Consider the following 23,776-nt stretch of genomic DNA (forward strand, 5'->3'; position numbering starts at 1 on the left):
CTAATAGTGTATATCCAGTTACAGTATATCTCCTCTAATAGTGTATATACATTATATTTTCTCTAATAGTGTATATACAGTATATCTCCTCTAATAGTGTATACAGTATATCTCCTCTAATAGTGTATATATAGTATATCTCCTCTAATACTATATATACAGTATATCTCCTCTAATAGTGTATATACATTATATTTTCTCTAATAGTGTATATACAGTATATCTCCTCTAATAGTGTATACAGTATATCTCCTCTAATAGTGTATATACAGTATATCTCCTCTAATAGTGTATACAGTATATCTCCTCTAATAGTGTATATACAGTATATCTCCTCTAATAGTGTATATACAGTATATCTCCTCTAATAGTGTATACAGTATATCTCCTCTAGTTTATATACAGTATATCTCCTCTAATAGTGTATACAGTATATCTCCTCTAATAGTGTATACAGTATATCTCCTCTAGTGTATATACAGTATATCTCCTCTAATAGTGTATACAGTATATCTCCTCTAGTGTATATACAGTATATCTCCTCTAATAGTGTATACAGTATATCTCCTCTAATAGTATATACAGTATATCTCCTCTAATAGTGTATATACAGTATATCTCCTCTAATAGTATATAGACAGTATATCTCCTCTAATAGTGTATACAGTATATCTCCTCTAATAGTATATATACAATATCTATCCTCTAATAGTTTATACAGTATATCTCCTCTAATAGTATATATATATATACAGTATATCTCCTCTAATAGTGTATATACATTATATTTTCTCTAATAGTGTATATACAGTATATCTCCTCTAATAGTGTATACAGTATATCTCCTCTAATAGTGTATATATAGTATATCTCCTCTAATACTATATATACAGTATATCTCCTCTAATAGTGTATATACATTATATTTTCTCTAATAGTGTATATACAGTATATCTCCTCTAATAGTGTATACAGTATATCTCCTCTAATAGTGTATATATAGTATATCTCCTCTAATAGTATATATATAGTATATCTCCTCTAATACTATATATATAGTATATCTCCTCTAATAGTATATATACAGTATATCTCCTCTAATAGTGTATACAATATATCTCCTTTAATAGTCATCTAATAGTGTATATACAGTGTATACAGTATATCTCCTCTAATAGTGTATATATAGTATATCTCCTCTAATACTATATATACAGTATATCTCCTCTAATAGTGTATCCAGTATATCTCCTCTAATAGTATATACAATATATCTCCTTTAATAGTCATCTAATAGTGTATATACAGTGTATACAGTATATCTCCTCTAATAGTATATATACAGTATATCTCTTCTGTCTACGGTTTCGATATTTTGCCCCCTGACCATATACTTGGTTTATATTTAGCACTGCATACAGATATTTAAGAATAAATTGCCTTTTTTTTTTAAACTTTACATATTTACTAAACCAGCACACTTTTTTTAATGTTATTAGCCGATTATATGAAAATAATCGTTATTTGCAGCCGTAGATAGTGGGGGGTCAAAGTTCTACTCTATATATAACATTTGCATAGTGACTGGTCCAGGAACAATGCACGTACCTTCGCTCTGTACAAGAAGAGGAAATAACGAATGTTATTAGGACATTCCCTGTGCAGGTCAAATGTTTTTATTATTATTTTTTCTTTTTAAAGCAGAAAACTGTTGGTCACTGTGCTGTGTCTGTGGAGGGGCGGTGTTGTCACATGTGGGCAGCACTATAGAACACCTCCCCCTCCTTCTCTCCACAAACTACAACTCCTTATTGTTTTTCTTTTTTCCCCAATGGTGAACGAATGGTGAAGGGTGAATTTATAAAGGATTCACCGGGAGATTCACACCACAGGGGTAAATATAGAAAGGGGCCAAACTAGTCAGGAGCAGATATAGACAGGGGCCAAACTAGTCAGGAGCAGATATAGACAGGGGCCAAACTAGTCAGGAGCAGATATAGACAGGGGCCAAACTAGTCAGGAGCAGATATAGACAGGGGCCAAACTAGTCAGGAGCAGATATAGACAGGGGCCAAACTAGTCAGGAGCAGATATAGACAGGGGCCAAACTAGTCAGGAGCAGATATAGACAGGGGCCAAACTAGTCAGGAGCAGATATAGACAGGGGCCAAACTAGTCAGGAGCAGATATAGACAGGGGCCAAACTAGTCAGGAGCAGATATAGAAAGGGTTCAAACTAGACAGGGGCAAATTTAGACGGGGGCCAAACTAGTCAGGGGCAGATATAGAAAGGGGCCAAACTAGTCAGGGGCAAATATAGAAAGGGGCCAAACTAGTCAGGGACAGATATAGAAAGGGGCCAAACTAGTCAGGGGCAGATATAGAAAGGGGCCAAACTAGTCAGGGGCAGATATAGAAAGGGGCCAAACTAGTCAGGGGCAGATATAGAAAGGGTTCAAACTAGACAGGGGCAAATTTAGACGGGGGCCAAACTAGTCAGGGGCAGATATAGACAGGGGCCAAACTAGTCAGGGGCAAATATAGAAAGGGGCCAAACTAGTCAGGGGCAAATATAGAAAGGGGCCAAACTAGTCAGGGGCAAATATAGAAAGGGGCCAAACTAGTCAGGGGCAGATATAGAAAGGGGCCAAACTAGTCAGGAGCAGATATAGACAGGGGCCAAACTAGTCAGGAGCAGATATAGACAGGGGCCAAACTAGTCAGGAGCAGATATAGACAGGGGCCAAACTAGTCAGGAGCAGATATAGACAGGGGCCAAACTAGTCAGGAGCAGATATAGAAAGGGTTCAAACTAGACAGGGGCAAATTTAGACGGGGGCCAAACTAGTCAGGGGCAGATATAGAAAGGGGCCAAACTAGTCAGGAGCAGATATAGAAAGGGGCCAAACTAGTCAGGAGCAGATATAGACAGGGGCCAAACTAGTCAGGAGCAGATATAGACAGGGGCCAAACTAGTCAGGAGCAGATATAGACAGGGGCCAAACTAGTCAGGAGCAGATATAGAAAGGGTTCAAACTAGACAGGGGCAAATATAGAAAGGGGCCAAACTAGTGAGCGGCAGATATAGACAGGGGCCAAACTAGTCAGGGGCAGATATAGACAGGGGCCAAACTAGTCAGGGGCAAATATAGAAAGGGGCCAAACTAGTCAGGGGCAAATATAGAAAGGGGCCAAACTAGTGAGCGGCAGATATAGAAAGGGGCCAAACTAGTGAGGGGCAGATATAGAAAGGGGCCAAACTAGTCAGGGGCAGATATAGAAAGGGTTCAAACTAGACAGGGGCAAATTTAGACGGGGGCCAAACTAGTCAGGGGCAGATATAGAAAGGGGCCAAACTAGTGAGCGGCAGATATAGACAGGGGCCAAACTAGTCAGGGGCAGATATAGACAGGGGCCAAACTAGTCAGGGGCAGATATAGACAGGGGCCAAACTAGTCAGGGGCAAATATAGAAAGGGGCCAAACTAGTCAGGGGCAAATATAGAAAGGGGCCAAACTAGTGAGCGGCAGATATAGAAAGGGGCCAAACTAGTGAGGGGCAGATATAGACAGGGGCCAAACTAGTCAGGGGCAAATATAGAAAGGGGCCAAACTAGTCAGGGGCAAATATAGAAAGGGGCCAAACTAGTCAGGGGCAGATATAGACAGGGGCCAAACTAGTCAGGGGCAAATATAGAAAGGGGCCAAACTAGTCAGGGGCAGATATAGAAAGGGTTCAAACTAGACAGGGGCAAATTTAGACGGGGGCCAAACTAGTCAGGGGCAGATATAGAAAGGGGCCAAACTAGTGAGCGGCAGATATAGACAGGGGCCAAACTAGTCAGGGGCAGATATAGACAGGGGCCAAACTAGTCAGGGGCAAATATAGAAAGGGGCCAAACTAGTCAGGGGCAAATATAGAAAGGGGCCAAACTAGTCAGGGGCAGATATAGAAAGGGTTCAAATTAGACAGGGGCAAATTTAGACGGGGGTCAAACTAGTCAGGGGCAGATATAGAAAAGCGCCAAACTAGTCAGGGGCAGATATAGACAGGGGCCAAACTAGTCAGGGGCAGATATAGACAGGGGCCAAACTAGTCAGGGGCAGATATAGACAGGGGCCAAACTAGTCAGGGGCAGATATAGACAGGGGCCAAACTAGTCAGTGGCAAATATAGAAAGGGGCCAAACTAGACAGGGGCAAATTTAGACGGGGGCCAAACTAGTCAGGGGCAGTTATAGAAAGGGGCCAAACTAGTCAGGGGCAGATATAGACAGGGGCCAAACTAGTCAGGGGCAGATTTAGACAGGGGCCAAACTAGTGAGGGGCAGATATAGAAAGGGGCCAAACTAGTGAGGGGCAGATATAGAAAGGGGCCAAACTAGTGAGGGGCAGATATAGAAAGGGGCCAAACTAGTCAGGGGCAAATATAGACAGGGGCCAAACTAGACAGGGGCAAATATAGACAGGGGCCAAACTAGACAGGGGCAGATATAGACAAGGGCCAAACTAAACAGGGGCCAAACTAGTCAGGGGCAGCTATAGACAGGGGCCAAACTAGTCAGGAGCAGGTATATAAAGGGGCCAAACTAGTCAGGGGCAGATATAGACAGGGGCCAAACTAGTCAGGGGCAGATATAGAGAGGGGCTAAACTAGTCAGATATAGAAAGGGGCCAAACTAGACAGGGGCAAATTTAGACGGGGGCCAAACTAGTCAGGGGCAGTTATAGAAAGGGGCCAACTAGTCAGGGGCAGATATAGACAGGGGCCAAACTAGTCAGGGGCAAATATAGAAAGGGGCCAAACTAGTCAGGGGCAGACATAGAAAGGGGCCAAACTAGACAGGGGCAAATTTAGACGGGGGCCAAACTAGTCAGGAGCAGATATAGAAAGGGGCCAAACTAGTCAGGGGCAGATATAGACAGGGGCCAAACTAGTCAGGGGCAGATATAGAAAGGGGCCAAACTAGTCAGGGGCAAATATAGACAGGGGCCAAACTAGTTAGGGGCAGATATAGACAGGGGCCAAACTAGTCAGGGGCAAATATAGACGGAGCCAAGCTAGTCAGGGGCAGATATAGACAGGGGCCAAACTAGTCAGGGGCAGATATAGACAGGGGCCAAACTAGTCAGGGGGCAGATATAGTCAGGGGCCAAACTAGTCAGGGGCAGATATAGAAAGGGGCAAATATAGATGGAGCCAAACTAGTCAGGGGCAGATATAGACAGGGGCCAAACTAGTCAGGGGCAGATATAGACAGGGGCCAAACTAGTCAGGGGCAGATATAGACAGGGGCCAAACTAGTTAGGGGCAAATATAGCCAGGGGGCCAAACTAGTCAGGGGCAAATATAGTCGGGCAAACTAGTCAGGGCAAATATAGCCAGGGGGCCAAACTAGTCAGGGGGGCAAACTAGTCGAGGGCAAATATAGACAGGGGCCAAACTAGTCAGGTTGCCAAACTAGTCAGGGGCAAATATAGTCAGTGGACAAATATAGACGGGGGCCAAACAATTCAGGGGGCCAAACTAGTCAGGGGCAAATATAAATGGGGCCCAAACTAGTGAGGTTGCCAAACTAGTCATGGACAAATATAGTCAGGGGGCCAAACTAGTCAGGGGCACATATAGACGGGGCCAAACTAGTCAGGGGGTCAAACTAGTCAGGGGCAGATATAGTCAGTGGGCCAAACTAGTCAGGGGCAAATATAGACAGGGGCCAAACTAGTCAGGGGCAAATATAGACAGGGGCCAAACTAGTCAGGGGCAAATATAGACGGAGCCAAACTAGTCAGGGGCAGATATAGACCGGGGCCAAACTAGTCAGGGGGCAGATATAGATAGGGGCCAAACTAGTCAGGGGTAGATATAGAAAGGGGCAAAACAAGTCAGGGACAAATATAGACAGGGGCCAAACTAGTCAGGGGCAGATATAGACAGGGGCCAAACTAGTCAGGGGCAGATATAGACAGGGGCCAAACTTCCTTTAAAGGGTATTGGGCTGGCTCCAGGCCTACCTGCCCCTCATCTGTCCATTGCCTGTCCTCCCACTGTGGAGACTCTCATACATTCAGTAGTGTTTAGGACTGCAAGCAATACACAGGCTGCTGTGAAGGGGCCTTACAGATTTCATGTGTTTGCAAATACGTGATAACTAAACCCGTTTTTATCACAGACTGTTGGACCGGTTAATCTGGTTGGTCAGCAGGCTGGTTGGTGAGTTGATCGATGGAATGTTCTGCTTTTGTCTTTTATGCGTTTTCCCTTCCATGTGCTCCTTGATGTTAAGGCCAATTATATGTGGGGGGAGGGGCCATTTGTTTTGTTAGGGGACAAACTAGTCAGGGGCAAATATAGTCAAGGGGCCAGTCTATCAGGGGCAAATATAGACGGAGCCAAACTAATCAGGGGCAGATATAGACAGGGGCCAAACTAGTCAGGGGGCCAAACTAGCAATGGGCAAATATAGTCAGTGGGCCAAACTAGTCAGGGGCAAATATAGACAGGGGCAAATATAGTCAGGGGGCCAAACTAGTCAGGGGCACATATAGACAGGAGCCAAACTAGTCAGGGGCAAATATAGTCAGGGGGCCAAATTAGTCAGGGCAAATATAGCCAGGGGGCCAAACTAGTCAAGGCAAATATGGTCAGGGGGGCAAACTAGTCAGGGGCAAATATAGTCAGGGGGCCAAAGTAGTCAGGGGGCCAAACTAGTCAGGGCAAATATAGCCAGGGGGCCAAACTAGTCAGGGGGCAAACTAGTCAGGGGCAAATATAGACAGGGGACAAACTAGTCAGGTTGCCAAACTAGTCAGGGGCAAATATAGTCAGTGGACAAATATAGGCGGGGGCCAAACAATTCAGGGGGCCAAACTAGTCAGGGGCAAATATAAATGGGGGCCAAACTAGTCAGGGGCAAATATAGTCAGGGGCAAACTAGTCAGGGGGGCAAACTAGTCAGGGCAAATATAGTCAGGGGCCAAAGTAGTCAGGGGCAAATATAGACAGGGGACAAACTAGTCAGGTTGCCAAACTAGTCAGGGGCAAATATAGTCAGTGGACAAATATAGGCGGGGGCCAAACAATTCAGGGGGCCAAACTAGTCAGGGGCAAATATAAACGGGGGCCAAACTAGTGAGGTTGCCAAACTAGTCATGGGCAAATATAGTCAGGGGGCCAAACTAGTCAGGGGCACATATAGACAGGGGCAAATATAGACGGGGCCAAACTAGGCAGGGGGTCAAACTAGTCAGGGGCAGATATAGTCAGGGGAAGATATAGTCAGTGGGCCAAACTAGTCAGGGGCAAATATAGTCAGGGGGCCAAACTAGTCAGGGGGTCAAACTAGTCAGGGGCACATATAGACGGGGGCAAATATAGACGGAGGCCAAACTAGTCAGGGGGTCAAACTAGTCAGGGGCAAATATAGTCAGGGGCAAATATAGTCAGTGGGCCAAACTAGTCAGGGGCAAATATAGTCAGGGGGCCAAACTAGTCAGGGGCAAATATAGTCAGGGGGCCAAACTAGTCAGGGGCAGATATAGTCAGGGGCAAATATAGTCAGTGGGCCAAACTAGTTAAGGGCAAATATAGCCAGGGGGCCAAACTAGTCAGGGGCAAATATAGTCAGGGGCCAAACTAGTCAGGGGCAAATATAAACGGGGCTAAACTAGTCAGGGGGCCAATATGGACAGAGGCCAGTTGTGTGACCAGCCTGACTTTGGAGTGTGGGAGTAAACCCGAGCAGACATGTTACCACAATGCATGTTAGCATTATGTAAATTAGCATATTGTGGTGCAACTCATTCTAAATGTCACTTCCAACACATTCAGACGATTGAGCCCTACACACGGTGATCCCCACCTAGTGTTGGGTTGCGCTACATTGGCAAAAATGGAGAATGTCTTTTTTCTTGTGGGGGGGGGGGAGGGTTATTCTGGTGCATTGCCAGTCATTCCTGTGATTGGTGGTCAGCCTTAAAGCAATATGCAACGCACCAGGACGCCAAGCTCTGATTGGGTCCCTGTAGCTCCGATTGTCTAATTATAGGTCCTGGGCTGGCTTTCCCTTTTAAGCATGTGATCAGCGTGTACATTAGCTGGGCACCCATGGACCATGTGACGTTTCTGGGTGATGTCATCGCCTTCCTGTGGTGAAGCAGCTGAGCGAACGCCTGATCTTATCTTCTGCAATTTTGCAACTTTCGGTTCTCAAGATTCCGCATTCTGAGAATTGTTGTTGTTGTTCCTGCTCTGCCTGAGAGTCGGTGGTGATACGGTGTGCCCGCTGTGTGCCCGGCTGCCCGCGTTGTGTATTAGGTCTTCCTGCCGCCCTCATGTATATCCCCTTCACCTGACCCTGTTCTGGGGGGGGGGTGCTGTCAATGTGGGCACATTCTAAAGTTTAGGGGTGCATTTGTAAGAAAAAATAGCATAGCTAAGTTCAAGTACGTTCATTCTGTGTGAACGGGGCAAAAAGCGAATGTAAGAAGGCTATGGCTGTTCTGTTTGCTGGTAAACTGTTCATTTATAACAGAAAATACTGGATCTGGCCACTAGATGGAGCTAAGTAGCCTAGAAATTTCTTTTGATACTTCACACCATCTAGTGGCCAAATGCAGTACTTTCTGTTGTTTGAATGGCTTTTGAACCTCCTGAAACGCGTCGGATCTCTGATTTTACTAATCACTAAGACCCCACACACACACACACACACACACACACACACACACTATTAGATTTTCTGCAGATTTTTGTCTTCAGATTTACCACCATGTAGTGCGAGGAGCCTGCCCGATAGCATACAAATTGAAACTCTTAAGGTTTGAACTCATATTTTATGTTTTTGGTAAATCTGAAGGCAAAAATTTGCATAAAATCTAATAGTATGTATGGGGCCTAACTGAGTTGGGGTTCTGTGACCATTTGGTGTGCCCCTCCCCCACTGCTTCTCATATACAGTATCTCACAAAAGTAAGTACACCCCTCTCGTTTTTGTAAATATTTTCTTCTATCTATATATGCATATACACACATAGAGTATCTCACATTAAGTGAGTTTTTTGTAAATCTTTTTTCATGTGACAACACTGAAGAAATGACACTTGTCTACAATGTAAAGTAGTGAGTGTACAGCTTGTATAACAGTGTACATTTCCTGTCCCCTAAAAATAACTCAACACACAGCCATTAATGTCTAAACCGCTGGCAACAAAAGTCAGTACACCCCCTAAGTGAAAATGTCCAAAATTGGCCCCAAAGTGTCAATATTTTGTGTGGAGGTGTTTTAAGTTTTGGGGGTGTTTCAGGTGTGTTTTAAGTTTTGGGGGTGTTTCTAGTTTTGGGGGTGTTTCTAGTTTTGTTTCTTTTTTCTAGTTTTGGGGGTGTCTCTAGTTTTGAGGGTGTTTCTAGTTTTGTTTGTTTTTTTAGTTTTGGAGGGGTTTTAGTTTTAAGGATGTTTCTAGTTTTGTTTTTTTCTAGTTTTGGGGGTGTTTTAGTTTTGGGGTGTTTCTAGTTTTGTTTTTTCTAGTTTTGGGGGTGTTTTAGTTTTGGGGTGTTTCTAGTTTTGTTTTTTCTAGTTTTGGGGGTGTTTTAGTTTTGGGGGTGTTTCTAGTTTTGTTTTTTCTAGTTTTGGGGGTGTTTTAGTTTTGGGGGTGTTTCTAGTTTTGGGTTTTTTCTAGTTTTGTTTTTTTTTCTAGTTTTGGGGGTGTTTCTAGTTTTTTTTTTCTAGTTTTGGGGGTGTTTTCGTTTTGGGGGTGTTTCTAGTTTTTTTTTCTAGTTTTGGGGGTGTTTTAGTTTTGAGGGTGTTTCTAGTTCTTTTTTTCTAGTTTTGGGGGTGTTTCTAGTTTTGTTTGTTTTTTTTAGTTTTGTTTGTTTTTTTTAGTTTTGTTTGTTTTTTTCTAGTTTTGGGGGTGTTTTTTCTTTTGGGGTGTTTTAGTTTTGGGGGTGTTTTAGTTTTGGGAGTGTTTCTAGTTTTGCTTTGTTTTTCTAGTTTTGGGTTTTTTTAGTTTTGGGGGTGTTTCTAGTTTTGGGTTTTTTCTAGTTTTGGTTTTTTTTCTAGTTTTGGGGGTGTTTCTAGTTTTTTTTTTCTAGTTTTGGGGGTGTTTTAGTTTTGGGGGTGTTTCTAGTTTTGAGGGTGTTTTAGTTTTGAGGGTGTTTCTAGTTCTTTTTTTCTAGTTTTGGGGGTGTTTCTAGTTTTGGTTTTTTTCTAGTTTTGGGGGTGTTTCTAGTTTTTTTTTTTCTAGTTTTGGGGGTGTTTTAGTTTTGAGGTTGTTTCTATTTCTTTTTCTAGTTTTGGGGGTGTTTCTAGTTTTTTTTTCTAGTTTTGGGGGTGTTTCTAGTTTTTTTTTCTAGTTTTGGGGGTGTTTTAGTTTTGGGGGTGTTTCTAGTTTTGGGTTTTTTCAAGTTTGTTTTTTTTTTCTAGTTTTGGAGGTGTTTGTTTTTTTTTTCTAGTTTTGGGGGTCTTTTAGTTTTGAGGGTGTTTCTAGTTTTTTTTTTTTCTAGTTTTTGGGGGTGTTTCTAGTTTTTATTTCTAGTTTTGGGGGTGTTTCTAGTTTTGGGGGTGTTTTAGTACATGGTAACAGCGCGCTTCACCCCAGTCGGAGAGAGCGCCCTTCACACCTCCTGGATATCAGTAGTAGAGGATGTAGCGCCCCCCTGTGTTTGTATCCGAGGGCAGAAATGGAAGGTTTTTCCAGCTCTGTCCGAGGCTGGAGAGGAAATGTCCTCCTATCGTGACTTCTTCTCATTTCCTGTGAAAGTGGCCAAACTGTGACCTCATCCAACCCCCCCACCCAACCCCCTCACCCCCTCCCCCGTTCCGCTCATTAACCCTTCCCGCTTCTCTGCGGCTGACCCCTCCATGGTAATAATATTTATAGTATAGTCATGTTTGGTAGGAGAGCCGGAAGTATGAAGAGCGACCCGAGAACGTCCCATTCGATTTTAGTTTTTTTTCATCTTCTACAAGTTTTCAGGATTTAGCGGAACGCCGGTGTTCTGCCTAATACAGTCCGCCCATCATATGCTGTCCGCTCCGTACTGCGCATGCGCAGTACGGAGCAGCCGAAGCTTCTGAAAAACTCCGAAGTTGAAAGGCGCCTGCGCCATCAGTGGAGGAGATAGCCCCACTATCCAAGCGGACATAGGGTTAAGAATTTTAGAGGGCCCCTCGCTCGCCACGCTTCGGGCTCGGCCTCGCTCCGCTCGGCTCTTTTTTATTCTAACTCTATGTCCACTTGGATGGTGGGGATAGAACCTGGACTCACGGCGCAGGCGCCGTTCGTCCTCGGCAATTTTCGGAATCTGTGTTCCTGTGTACTGTGCATGCGCAGTACGCAGGGGACAGCTTCTGATGGGGGACACTATTTTACAAGACACCGGTCAGAGACAAATAGATGATGGTGTACTGTATGTACTGTCACTTTAATTTCTTCTTTGTGACGGTCACAGAGGGTTAAATCCGACCCGGGGAGCTGGAGGAACCGTCCAAGGCCCGTTACTGAAGCTGAAGGTTATATTTTCCCTCCCCCTCATGACATTTTACATATACGACCTTTCCGTTCTTTATGACATCACCGGGTCTCTGCGCTCCTCTATGCAACGCAGGCGGATCAGGCTGGTGGGAGTGACCATTATGGAAAGATCCCACCCCCCCCCCCCCCCGGCCTCAGTACTCCGCCTCCTCTCAGGAGACCTCAGTCCTGATGCAGGCAGTGGGAGGAGTTATGTAAATATCTAAATGCCTTGATGGGTGGGTGTCAGTCTGGAGGAGCGGGCGTTCCCAGGCAGACTTCATTTGCATAGGTAACGCCCACATGTGATGCTGAGCCTTTTATGACTGAAGGAACGGAAATCCGATGAATGAAAAAAAAAAGGGGGAGGGGCCAGGGTCGTCAGGTTGGGGAGGAGAGGGCTAGATGATGCCGGACGTTCCTCCAGCTATCTGACTTGCTGCAGCTTCTGATGCACACGGTGAGAAGCTCACAGTGTGCGGTGAAATCGGAGGAAGAGAGGAGACGGTACTCCTGTAGGAGACTGAATGGGAGGTCAGAGGTCAGCTGATGTCCCCCGTCTAATGAGTGCGCTCAGATGAATCATTTCCTGTTATTTCAGTAAAATGAAAATTCTCAGTTTTTTCTTTTCTTATCAAATAATGAGCAGATCCCTCTCCCTCCTCTCCTTCCTCTCCCTCCTCTCCTTCAATACGTATTTCCATGTCGGTGATCACTGCAATACTCACCGTGACCTCAGTGCCAGCGCCGGACTCTGGATCCTTCCCTCCCGTCTTCAGAGGTTCTACAGAAACGAGTTCCTAACTATATACAGTATATAGTTGTGTATGTAATGGTAAGGGTAGTGTGGTGGGCTGGAGGGTCTATTGATGCTGCCTGCTGGGGGATCTATTGTCACTGGTGGGGATCTGGTTTTGTGTGAGGGTCTATTGTTGCTGGGGGGGGGGTCTTATGTTGCTGGTAGGAATCCAGTATTGAGGGAGGGGGTCTATTGTTGCTGTATGCTGGGAGATCTGTTGTTGCTGCTGGGGTGGATCTTTTGTTGCTGGGGTGGTATTTTGTTGTGGGCGGTCCATTGTTGCTGTGTGGGGGGTCTTTGGTTGTGTGGGGGAACTATTGTTGCTGGGGTGGGGTCTATTGTTGCTTGGGGAGTCTATTGTTAGTGAGGTGGGGTCTATGGTTGCTGGGGGAGTCTATTGTTAGTGAGGTGGGGTCTATTGTTAGTGAGGTGGGATCTATGGTTGCTGGGGTGGGATCTATGGTTGCTGGGGTGGGATCTATGGTTGCTGGGGTTGAGTCTATGGTTGCTGAGGTTGAGTCTATGGTTGCTGGGGTTGAGTCTATGGTTGCTGAGGTTGAGTCTATGGTTGCTGGGGTTGAGTCTATGGTTGCTGGTTGAGTCTATGGTTGATGGTTGAGTCTATTGTTGCTGGTTGAGTCTATTGTTGTGAGAGGGATCTATTGTTGCTGCAGTGAGGTCTATTGTTGGAGGGATCTGTTGCTTCTGGGGGGGACCTATTGTATTGTTGCTGGGGAAGTCTACTGTTGTCTGAGGGATCTATTGTTGCTGGGGTGGAGTCTTATGTTGCTGGGGTGGAGTTTTATGGTGTTGGGGTGAAGTTCATTGTTGCTGGGTTAGTCTATTGTTGTGAGAGAGATCTATTGTTGCTTCAGTGAGGTATATTGTTGGAGGGATCTGTTGCTTGGGGGGGGGGGGCTATTGTTGCTGGTGGAGTCTATTGTTGTGTAAGGGATCTATTGTTTCTGAGGTGGGATCTGTTGTTGCGAGAGGGATCTATTATTGCTGCAATGAGGTCTATTGTTGGAGGGATCTGTTGCTTCTGGGGGGACCTATTGTTGCTGGGTGGGGTCTATTGTTGCTGGGGGTGACCTCTTTTTGCTAGGTGAGCCTATTGTGTGAGGGATCAATTGTTGCTGATGTGGGGTCTGTTGTTGCAGCAGTGAGGTCTATTGTTGTTGGAGAGATCTGTTGCTTCTGGGGGGGGACCTATTGTTGCCAGGGTAGGGTCTATTTTTGCTGGGGGGGGCTATGGTTGCTGAGGGAACCTATTGTTGCCGGGGTGGGATCCATTGTTGCTGGGGGATCCTGTTGTGGTGTGAAGGATCCATTGTTGCGGAGGTGGGGTATATTGTTGCTGCAGTGAGATCTATTGTTGTTGGAGGGATCTGTTGCTTCTGGGGGGACCTATTGTTGCTGGGGGATATAATGTTTCTGCAGTGAGGTCTATTGTTGTTGGAGGGATCTGCTGCTTCTGGGGGGACCTATTGTTTCTGGGCGAGTCTATTGTGCGAGAGATCTATTGTTATGTGATGGATCTATTGTTGCTGCAGTGAGGTCTATTGTTGGGGGGATATTTTGCTTCTGGTGGGACCTATTGTTGCTGGGGTGGGATCCATTGTTGCTGGGGGAGTCTATTGTTGTATGAGGGATCTATTGTTGAGGTGGGTTCCATTGTTGCTGGGGGCTCTATTGTTGCTAGAGTGGGGCCCATTGTTGCTGGGGGAGTCTCTTGTGGGGTGAGGGATCTATTGTTACTGAGGGGGGTATATTGTTGCTGGGGGAGCCTATTGTGGTGTGAGAGATCTACTGTTGCAATTTTTTTATTTATTTTTTACATTTATTCATATTCGTTTACGTTTGTTTATATTCTTTTCAAAATTCCATACAAATTATTTATCACCACAAAATGATACTTGGGTCGGTACTGGGAGGCGGAATACAGGGTGGAACTAAGGGTTGATCCTCAGAGGCGGGTAGAGGGTGGAACTAAGTGTCGGTCCTCAGAGGCGGGTAGGGGGTGGAACTAAGTGTCGGTCTTTAGAGGCGGGTAGGGGGTAGAATTTAGGGTCGGTCCTGGGAGGTGGAACTAAGTGTCGGTCCTCAGAGGCGGGTAGGGGGTAGAATTTAGGGTCGGTCCTGGGAGGTGGGTAGGGGGTGGAACTAAGTGTCTGTCCTCAGAGGCGGGTAGCGGTTGAAACTAAGGGTCGGTACTGGGAGGTGGAACTAAGGGTTGGTCCTCAGAGGCGGGTAGGGGGTGGAACTAAGGGTTGGTACTGGGAGGTGGGTAGGGGGTGGAACTAAGGGTTGGTCTTCAGAGGCAGGTAGGGGGTGGAACTAAGGATTGGTCTTCAGAGGCGGGTAGGGGGTGGAACTAAGGGTTGGTCCTCAGAGGTGGGTAGGGGGTGGAACTAAGGGTTGGTCCTCAGAGGCGGGTAGGGGGTGGAACTAAGGGTTGGTCCTCAGAGGCGGGTAGGGGGTGGAACTAAGGGTTGGTCCTCCAGAGGCGGGTAGGGGGTGGAACTAAGGGTCAGTACTGGGAGGTGGGTAGGGGGTGGAACGAAGTGTCGGTCCTCAGAGGTGGGTAGGGGGTGGAACTAAGGATTGGTCCTCAGAGGCGGTAGGGGGTGGAACTAAGGATCGGTCCTCAGAGGCGGGTAGGGGGTGGAACTAAGGGTTGGTCCTCCAGAGGTGGGTAGGGGGTGGAACTAAGGGTCGGTACTGGGAGGTGGGTAGGGGGTGGAACGAAGTGTCGGTCCTCAGAGGTGGGTAGGGGGGTGGGACTAAGGATTGGTCCTCAGAGGCAGTAGGGGGTGGAACTAAGGATCGGTCCTCAGAGGCGGGTAGGGGGTGGAACTAAAGGGTTGGTCCTCAGAGGCGGGTAGGGGTGGAACTAAGGGTCGGTACTGGGAGGCGGGTAAGGGGTGGAACTAAGGGTCGGTCCTCAGAGGCGGGTGGAACTAAGGGTCGGTACTGGGAGGTGGGTAGGGGGTGGAACTAAGGGTCGATCCTCAGAGGCGGGTAGGGGGTGGAACTAAGGGTCGGTACTGGGAGGTGGGTAGGGGGTGGAACGAAGTGTCGGTCCTCAGAGGTGGGTAGGGGGGTGGGACTAAGGATTGGTCCTCAGAGGCAGTAGGGGGTGGAACTAAGGATCGGTCCTCAGAGGCGGGTAGGGGGTGGAACTAAAGGGTTGGTCCTCAGAGGCGGGTAGGGGTGGAACTAAGGGTCGGTACTGGGAGGCGGGTAAGGGGTGGAACTAAGGGTCGGTCCTCAGAGGCGGGTGGAACTAAGGGTCGGTACTGGGAGGTGGGTAGGGGGTGGAACTAAGGGTCGATCCTCAGAGGCGGGTAGGGGGCGGAACTAAGGGTCGGTCCTCAGAGGCGGGTGGAACTAAGGGTCCCCATGACTAAACCACGGCTCCCTGGTACACGTGAGAATGTGAAGACTGGTCCATGTAGTCCAGTCCAATGGAAGAGATACTGGAGCTCAAATTGGTGAAGAAGTGGATGCTGGTTGTGATATAAAGGTGTCGGAACACACAGAGCATCGCAGGTTGTTGTGTATTGGGGTTGTGTAGCCACAGACCGGTCAGGGTGTCCATGCTAACCAGTGTCATTAGCCAAAAAAATGCCTACCCCTAATCCCTCCATCTTTTGTGTTTTGCAGGGCATCGGATGTGTGGGACAGCAAGGACATAAACATGGCGGCTCCAGGTAAGAGGATGACATCACACCAGGGGGAGGGATCAATTGTATTCAAATATCTGAGAAGCTGCTAGGAGCACTGCTAGACTGTAATATACTTCGAGGAGAACCAATGGATTGATGATGACGATGATGGTGGTGGTGGAGATGATGATGATTGATGACAATGGTGGTCGTGGGGGAGGTGATGATGGTGGTGCTGGTGGAGATGATGATTGTGGAGATGGTGAAGGCTAAGACGATGGTGATGGTGGTGGTGGCTATGATGAAGTTCTGATGATAATGGTGGTAAAGATGATGGTAGTTGGGGTGGTGAAGATGATGTTGGTAGTGGTGGAGATGATGGGGTTTTGAAGATGTTTGCGGTGGTGGAGATGAAGGGGTGGTGTGGTTGTGGAGATGATGGTGGTGGAGAAGATGATGATGGTGGTGGGGATGATGATAGTGTTGGAGATGATATGTTCTGATGATAGAGATGATGATGGTGGTGGTAAAGATGGTGGTGGTGGAGATGATGGCAGTTGGAGTGGTGAAGATGATGTTGGTAGTGGTGGAGATGATGGGGTGGTATGGTGGTGGGGGTGGAGAAGATGATGTTGACGGTGGTGGAGATGATGATAGTGTTAATGATGATGATAGGGATGGAGATGATGATGTTCTGATGGTGGTGGAGATGATAGTGTTGATGATGATAGTGATGGAGATGATGGTTTTGTGGTTGTGGTGGTGGTGTTGAGGATGGTGGAGGTGGTGGTGGAGATGATGATAGCACTAATGATGATAGTGGTGAAGATGATGATGTTCTAATGATAGAGATGGTGGTGGGGGTGGAGAAGGTGATGTTGATGGTGGTGGAGATGATGATGTTCTGATGATAGAGATGGTGGTGGGGGTGGAGAAGGTGATGTTGATGGCGGTGGAGATGATGATGTTCTGATGATAGAGATTATGCTGGTGATGGAGATGATGGTGGTGATGTGGTGGTGGTGATGGTGAAGATGACGATGATGGTGGTGGTGATGGTGAAGATGACGATGATGGTGGTGATGAAGATAATGATGGTGGAGATGATGATGATGGTGGTGTTTGAGAGGATGATGGAGGAGAATATGATGATGGAGTTGGTGGTGGTGATGAAGATTTACGATGATGGTGGAGATGATAATGTTCTGATGATGATTGTGGAGATGATGGTTGTGAAGATGATGGTGTTGGAGAGGATGATGTTCTGATGATGTAGATGATGAAGATGGTAGTGGTGAATATGATGATAGTGGTGGTGATAATGGTGGTGACTATGATGATGGTGATAATGATGATTATTTGATGGTGGTTGTGTAGTTGATGGATGGATGATGATTGGTGGTGGTGGTGGTGATGATGATGGATAATGATTGGTGGTGGTGGAAATGATAAAGATGGTGGAGATGATGATGATGGGTGATGGTGGTGGAGATAACGGCGGCGCTGGTGGTGACTAGCTATGACTAAGCACTACATTGAAGTGTGAAACGCGTTAGCTCCTGTTTGTTCCTGCTGTGACTTGTATTTTTGTTCACAAGAATTTTTGAATAAAAGGCAAAAAAATGTTTTTTGAGTGCGGCTGTCCAGATCTTCTAACTGTTTTTGATTGCTCTATGCATTGCCGGTGTCCTATCACATAATGTCCCCCATCGGATAGTGTCCGCTGTGTACTGCACATGCGCAGTACACAGGACAAGCAGATTCCGAAATTAGCCGAAGATGAACGGCGCCTGCGCCTTGAGTCCAGGTTCTAGCCCCACCATCCAAGTAAAAAGAGCCGAGCGCAGCGAGGCCGTGCCCGAAGCATGGCGAGCGAAGCGAGCCCGCAAGGGGCCCTCTAATATGTGCAACCCTATGTCCACTTGGATGGTGGGGCTTCCACCTGGACTTACGGCACAGGCGCCGTTCATCTTCAGAGATTTTCCGAATCTCCTTCTGCTCCGTACTGCGCAAGCGCTGCGCCTGCACAATACGGGCGGACACTTTTAGATGGCCGGACTCTATATGTCAGAACACCGGCACCTGGGCTTCCAAGCTGGATGAGAAGGTTTTCTACTGTCGCTTGTCCTACCTGGAGCAGTGATATCTTTCTCTCTACCATGATGCTTGTGGTAGCGGAGATGATGATGATGATTATTATTTGATGGTGGTGGTTGTGCAGTTGACGGATGATGATTAGTAGTGATGATAATGAATATTGATAATGATAATGATGATGATGGGTGATGGTGGGGGAGATGATGATGGTGATGGTGGGGGAGATGATGATGGATAATGATTGGTGGTGGTAGAAATGATAAAGGCGGTGGTGGTGGTGGAGATGATAATGGTGGTGCTGGTGGTGACTATGATGATGATGGGGGTGAAGATGATGATGATGATTATTTGATGGTGGTGGTTGTGCAGTTGATGTATGATGATTGGCGGCAGTGGTGGTGATGGTGGTGGTGATGATGATGGATAATGATTGGTGGTGGTAGAAATGATAAAGGCGGTGGTGGTGGAGATGATCGTGGTGGAGATGATGATGATGAGATAATGGTGGTGCTGGTGTTGACTATGATGATGATGGTGGCGAAGATGATGATGATCATTTGATGGTGGTGGTTGTGCAGATGATGGATGATGATTAATGATAATTGGTGCTGTTGGAGATGATGGTGGGGGTGGTGGTGGTGAAGATGATGGATAATGATTGGTGGTGGTAGAAATGATGATGATCATTTGATGGTGGTGGTTGTGCAGTTGATGGATGATGATAATTGGTGGTGGTGGAGATGATGGTGATGATGGTGGAGATGATAATGGTGGTGCTGGTGTTGACTATGATGATGATGGTGGTGAAGATGATGATTTGATGGTGGTGGTTGTGCAGTTGATGGATGATGATTAGTAGTGATGATGGATGATAATTGGTGGTGTTGGAGATGATGGTGATGGTGGTGGTGGTGATGAAGATGGTGGTGGTGAAGATGGTGGTGGTAGTATCCTCTCTGTATATAATGTCATTGTGTATAGGCTGGATTGGTTTTCTCTAGTCTGTAATCCTGTGTTTCCTTCCCCAGGTTACTCCTCACCTGCTCCGGGATACCCCAACCCCCCTTATCCCACTCCACCGTATCCCACCGCCCCCTCCGCTCCACCCGCTCCTTTACCTCCTTCTCCTGGATTCCATGATTACCCCGGAGGTGGGTGCAGCGTCCCCCCACAGCACCACATGCACCCCCGCCCACAGCTGGAGCCAGCAGGAGCACCTTATATGCCCGTCAGCAGCGGGAGCACCCCAAATGCTTTGGAATACCTTAGTCAGGTAACTACCTGTCTGTCTACCTACCTGTGTGTATACTCCATGTCTGATATTCCATAAATGCCTACTCCATACATACCTACCTACTTACCTATGTGTACACTGATCTCCGCCTGCAGTGAGTACTGTCTGTGACACCCCATAGACGTAGGACCTCAGACCTAGCTCTCCGATGTCCCTCAGCTTCAGATTAGGAGAGGAGGAGGGGCATCAATAGGAGCCAATCAGGCTCTACTACACAGCACAGGGAGCTTCCTGATTGGATGGGAGAGCAATAGGTGACCTCAACAGATATTGCTCTTCCCCTATCCAATCACAGGCCGGGGGCGGTCCTTGACCAGGATGATTTTGCTTTACCTGCAGTAGAGGAAAGTGGGGTCCGAGCCTGTGTGTGCCATCAGACATTCCCTGAGGGGCCCCTTCCTGGGGGAACCTTCACCTGAAAATACTGCCAGTGTCTCATCACTCAATGGTGCCAGTGCCGAGTAATCGGCTGTGGAAAATATCATTTCAGTATTTTTTTTTTTTTTGATAGAAGAGTTAACAGTTCCTGAATATTCTTATTACCGACAGTCCCTGTGACACCCATACATCAAATTTAGGAGTTGGTGGTCACTAGGACAGAATAAAAGCTCGGCGCAGTCACCCTAGGATAGGACTACAGAACACCTCCCCCTTCACTCATCTACATAACAGAGAGGCTATTAAGGATTAGCATTAGCACCCTAGAGCACGACTACAAAACGCCTCCCTCTCTACTCATTTCCATAAAAAGAAGGGGGGGGGGGTGTTCTGTAGTCACGTCCTAGGGTGAAAAAACACTCGGATGTACTGTATCAATCTAAGGATCAGAGATGTCCCCTTAGGAGAGGACTACAGGACACCTCCCTGTCTACTAATTTCCATAAAGCAGGAGGGATGCATTTTGTAGTCCTGTCCTAGAGGGACAACACTCACTAAAAAACACCTCCTCCTCTACCCATCTACATAAAATGGAGGGGAGGAGTTCTGTAGTGCTGTCTTAGGATGAAAACTCTAACTTTACTGTGTGTGAGGACAAGCAGTGTTGTCACCCTAGAAAGGGTCTACAGAACACCTTCTCATGTAGTTGTCTATGTAACATGAAGGGGAGGTGCACTATAGTGCTGTCCTAGGGTGACAAAAATCACTCACTGTACCATATCTGTGGGTGAGCAGTGTTCTCACCATAGAACAAGACTACAAAACACCTCCCACTCTACTCCTCTCTATAAAATAGAGAGGAGGTGTTCTATAGTCCTGTCTTAGGGTATGGTACTGTGTCTGAGGACAAGCAGTGCTGTCATCCTGGAGCAGGACTACAGAACATCAAGCTTTCACTGCAGGATTTGTATCAAAATATGGGTCAGTCCTGCAGAATCCGGGATGGTTGGGAGGCATGTATTCACCAAGCTTTCACTGCAGGATTTGTATCAAAATATGGATCAGTCCTGCAGAATCCGGGACGGTTGGGAGGCATGTATTCACCAAGATTTCACTGCAGGATTTGTATCAAAATATGGGCCAGTCCTGCAGAATCCGGGATGGTTGGGAGGCATGTATTTACCAAGCTTTCACTGCAGGATTTGTATCAAAATATGGGCCAGTCCTGCAGAATCCGGGACGGTTGGGAGGCATGTATTCACCAAGATTTCACTGCAGGATTTGTATCAAAATATGGGCCAGTCCTGCAGAATCCGGGACTGTTGGGAGGCATGTATTCACCAAGCTTTCACTGCTGGATTTGTATCAAAATATGGGCCAGTCCTGCAGAATCCGGGACGGTTGGGAGGCATGTATTCACCAAGCTTTCACTGCTGGATTTGTATCAAAATATGGGCCAGTCCTGCAGAATCCGGGACGGTTGGGAGGCATGTATTCACCAAGATTTCACTGCAGGATTTGTATCAAAATATGGGCCAGTCCTGCAGAATCCGGGACGGTTGGGAGGCATGTATTCACCAAGCTTTCACTGTAAGATTTGTATCAAAATATGGGCCAGTCCTGCAGAATCCGGGACGGTTGGGAGGCATGTATTCACCAAGCTTTCACTGCAGGATTTGTATAAAAATATGGATCAGTCCTGCAGAATCCGGGACGGTTGGGAGGCATGTGTTCACCAAGCTTTCACTGCAGGATTTGTATAAAAATATGGATCAGTCCTGCAGAATCCGGGACGGTTGGGAGGCATGTGTTCACCAAGCTTTCACTGCGGGATTTGTATCAGAATATGGATCAGTCCTGCAGAATCCGGGACTGTTGGGAGGCATGCATTCACCAAGATTTCACTGCAGGATTTGTATCAGAATATGGGACAGTCCTGCAGAATCCGGGACGGTTGGGAGGCATGTATTCACCAAGCTTTCACTGTAAGATTTGTATCAAAATATGGGCCAGTCCTGCAGAATCCGGGACGGTTGGGAGGCATGTGTTCACCAAGCTTTCACTGTAAGATTTGTATCAAAATATGGGCCAGTCCTGCAGAATCTGGGACGGTTGGGAGGCATGTGTTCACCAAGCTTTCACTGTGGGATTTGTATCAGAATATGGATCAGTCCTGTAGAATCCGGGACGGTTGGGAGGCATGTATTCACCAAGATTTCACTGCAGGATTTGTATCAGAATATGGATCAGTCCTGCAGAATCCGGGACTGTTGGGAGGCATGTATTCACCAAGCTTTCACTGCGGGATTTGTATCAGAATATGGATCAGTCCTGCAGAATCCGGGACTGTTGGGAGGCATGTATTCACCAAGATTTCACTGCGGGATTTGTATCAGAATATGGATCAGTCCTGCAGAATCCGGGATGGTTGGGAGGCATGTATTCACCAAGCTTTCACTGCAGGATTTGTATCAGAATATGGATCAGTCCTGCAGAATCCGGGATGGTTGGGAGGCATGCATTCACCAAGATTTCACTGCAGGATTTGTATTAAAATATGGGTCAGTCCTGCAGAATCCGGGACGGTTGGGAGGCATGCATTCACCAAGCTTTCACTGCAGGATTTGTATAAAAATATGGATCAGTCCTGCAGAATCCGGGACGGTTGGGAGGCATGTATTCACCAATATTTCACTGCAGGATTTGTATCAGAATATGGGCCAGTCCTGCAGAATCCGGGATGGTTGGGAGGCATGTATTTACCAAGCTTTCACTGCGGGATTTGTATCAAAATAAGGGACAGTCCTGCAGAATCCGGGACGGTTGGGAGGCATGTATTCACCAAGCTTTCACTGTAAGATTTGTATCAAAATATGGGCCAGTCCTGCAGAATCCGGGATGGTTGGGAGGCATGTATTCACCAAGCTTTCACTGCAGGATTTGTATAAAAATATGGATCAGTCCTGCAGAATCCGGGACGGTTGGGAGGCATGTGTTCACCAAGCTTTCACTGCAGGATTTGTATAAAAATATGGATCAGTCCTGCAGAATCCGGGACGGTTGGGAGGCATGTGTTCACCAAGCTTTCACTGCAGGATTTGTATAAAAATATGGATCAGTCCTGCAGAATCCGGGACGGTTGGGAGGCATGCATTCACCAAGCTTTCACTGCAGGATTTGTATAAAAATATGGATCAGTCCTGCAGAATCCGGGACGGTTGGGAGGCATGCATTCACCAAGCTTTCACTGCAGGATTTGTATCAGAATATGGGCCAGTCCTGCAGAATCCGGGATGGTTGGGAGGCATGTATTTACCAAGCTTTCACTGCAGGATTTGTATCAAAATAAGGGACAGTCCTGCAGAATCCGGGACGGTTGGGAGGCATGTATTCACCAAGCTTTCACTGTAAGATTTGTATCAAAATATGGGCCAGTCCTGCAGAATTCGGGACGGTTGGGAGGCATGTATTCACCAAGCTTTCACTGCAGGATTTGTATAAAAATATGGATCAGTCCTGCAGAATCCGGGACGGTTGGGAGGCATGTGTTCACCAAGCTTTCACTGCAGGATTTGTATAAAAATATGGATCAGTCCTGCAGAATCCGGGACGGTTGGGAGGCATGCATTCACCAAGCTTTCACTGCAGGATTTGTATAAAAATATGGATCAGTCCTGCAGAATCCGGGACGGTTGGGAGGCATGTATTCACCAATATTTCACTGCAGGATTTGTATCAGAATATGGGCCAGTCCTGCAGAATCCGGGATGGTTGGGAGGCATGTATTTACCAAGCTTTCACTGTAAGATTTGTATCAAAATATGGGCCAGTCCTGCAGAATTCGGGACGGTTGGGAGGCATGTATTCACCAAGCTTTCACTGTAAGATTTGTATCAAAATACGGGTCAGTCCTGCAGAATCCGGGATGGTTGGGAGGCATGTATTTACCAAGCTTTCACTGCAGGATTTGTATCAAAATAAGGGACAGTCCTGCAGAATCCGGGACGGTTGGGAGGCATGTATTCACCAA

At 46.8% G+C, this 23,776-nt stretch overlaps 1 protein-coding gene across 2 annotated transcripts in view; it reads left to right on the forward strand.

Moving 5' to 3' along the window:
- Positions 1-23,776, forward strand: part of LOC143961821 (phospholipid scramblase 1-like) — an 85,216-nt gene that overhangs the window by 18,831 nt on the left and 42,609 nt on the right. For both annotated transcript variants that reach the window (XM_077471154.1, XM_077471153.1), the window contains exons 2-3: positions 15,976-16,022; positions 19,103-19,347. In XM_077471154.1, coding sequence (XP_077327280.1) covers positions 16,010-16,022; positions 19,103-19,347 — 258 coding nt within the window. In that variant the 5' untranslated portion in view covers positions 15,976-16,009. The remainder of the gene's footprint in view (positions 1-15,975; positions 16,023-19,102; positions 19,348-23,776) is intronic.

Source organism: Lithobates pipiens, unplaced genomic scaffold, assembly GCF_037356315.1.
Source record: "Lithobates pipiens isolate NorthernLeopardFrog02 unplaced genomic scaffold, aLitPip1_a1.2 Scaffold_8, whole genome shotgun sequence".
NCBI lineage: Eukaryota > Metazoa > Chordata > Amphibia > Anura > Ranidae > Lithobates > Lithobates pipiens.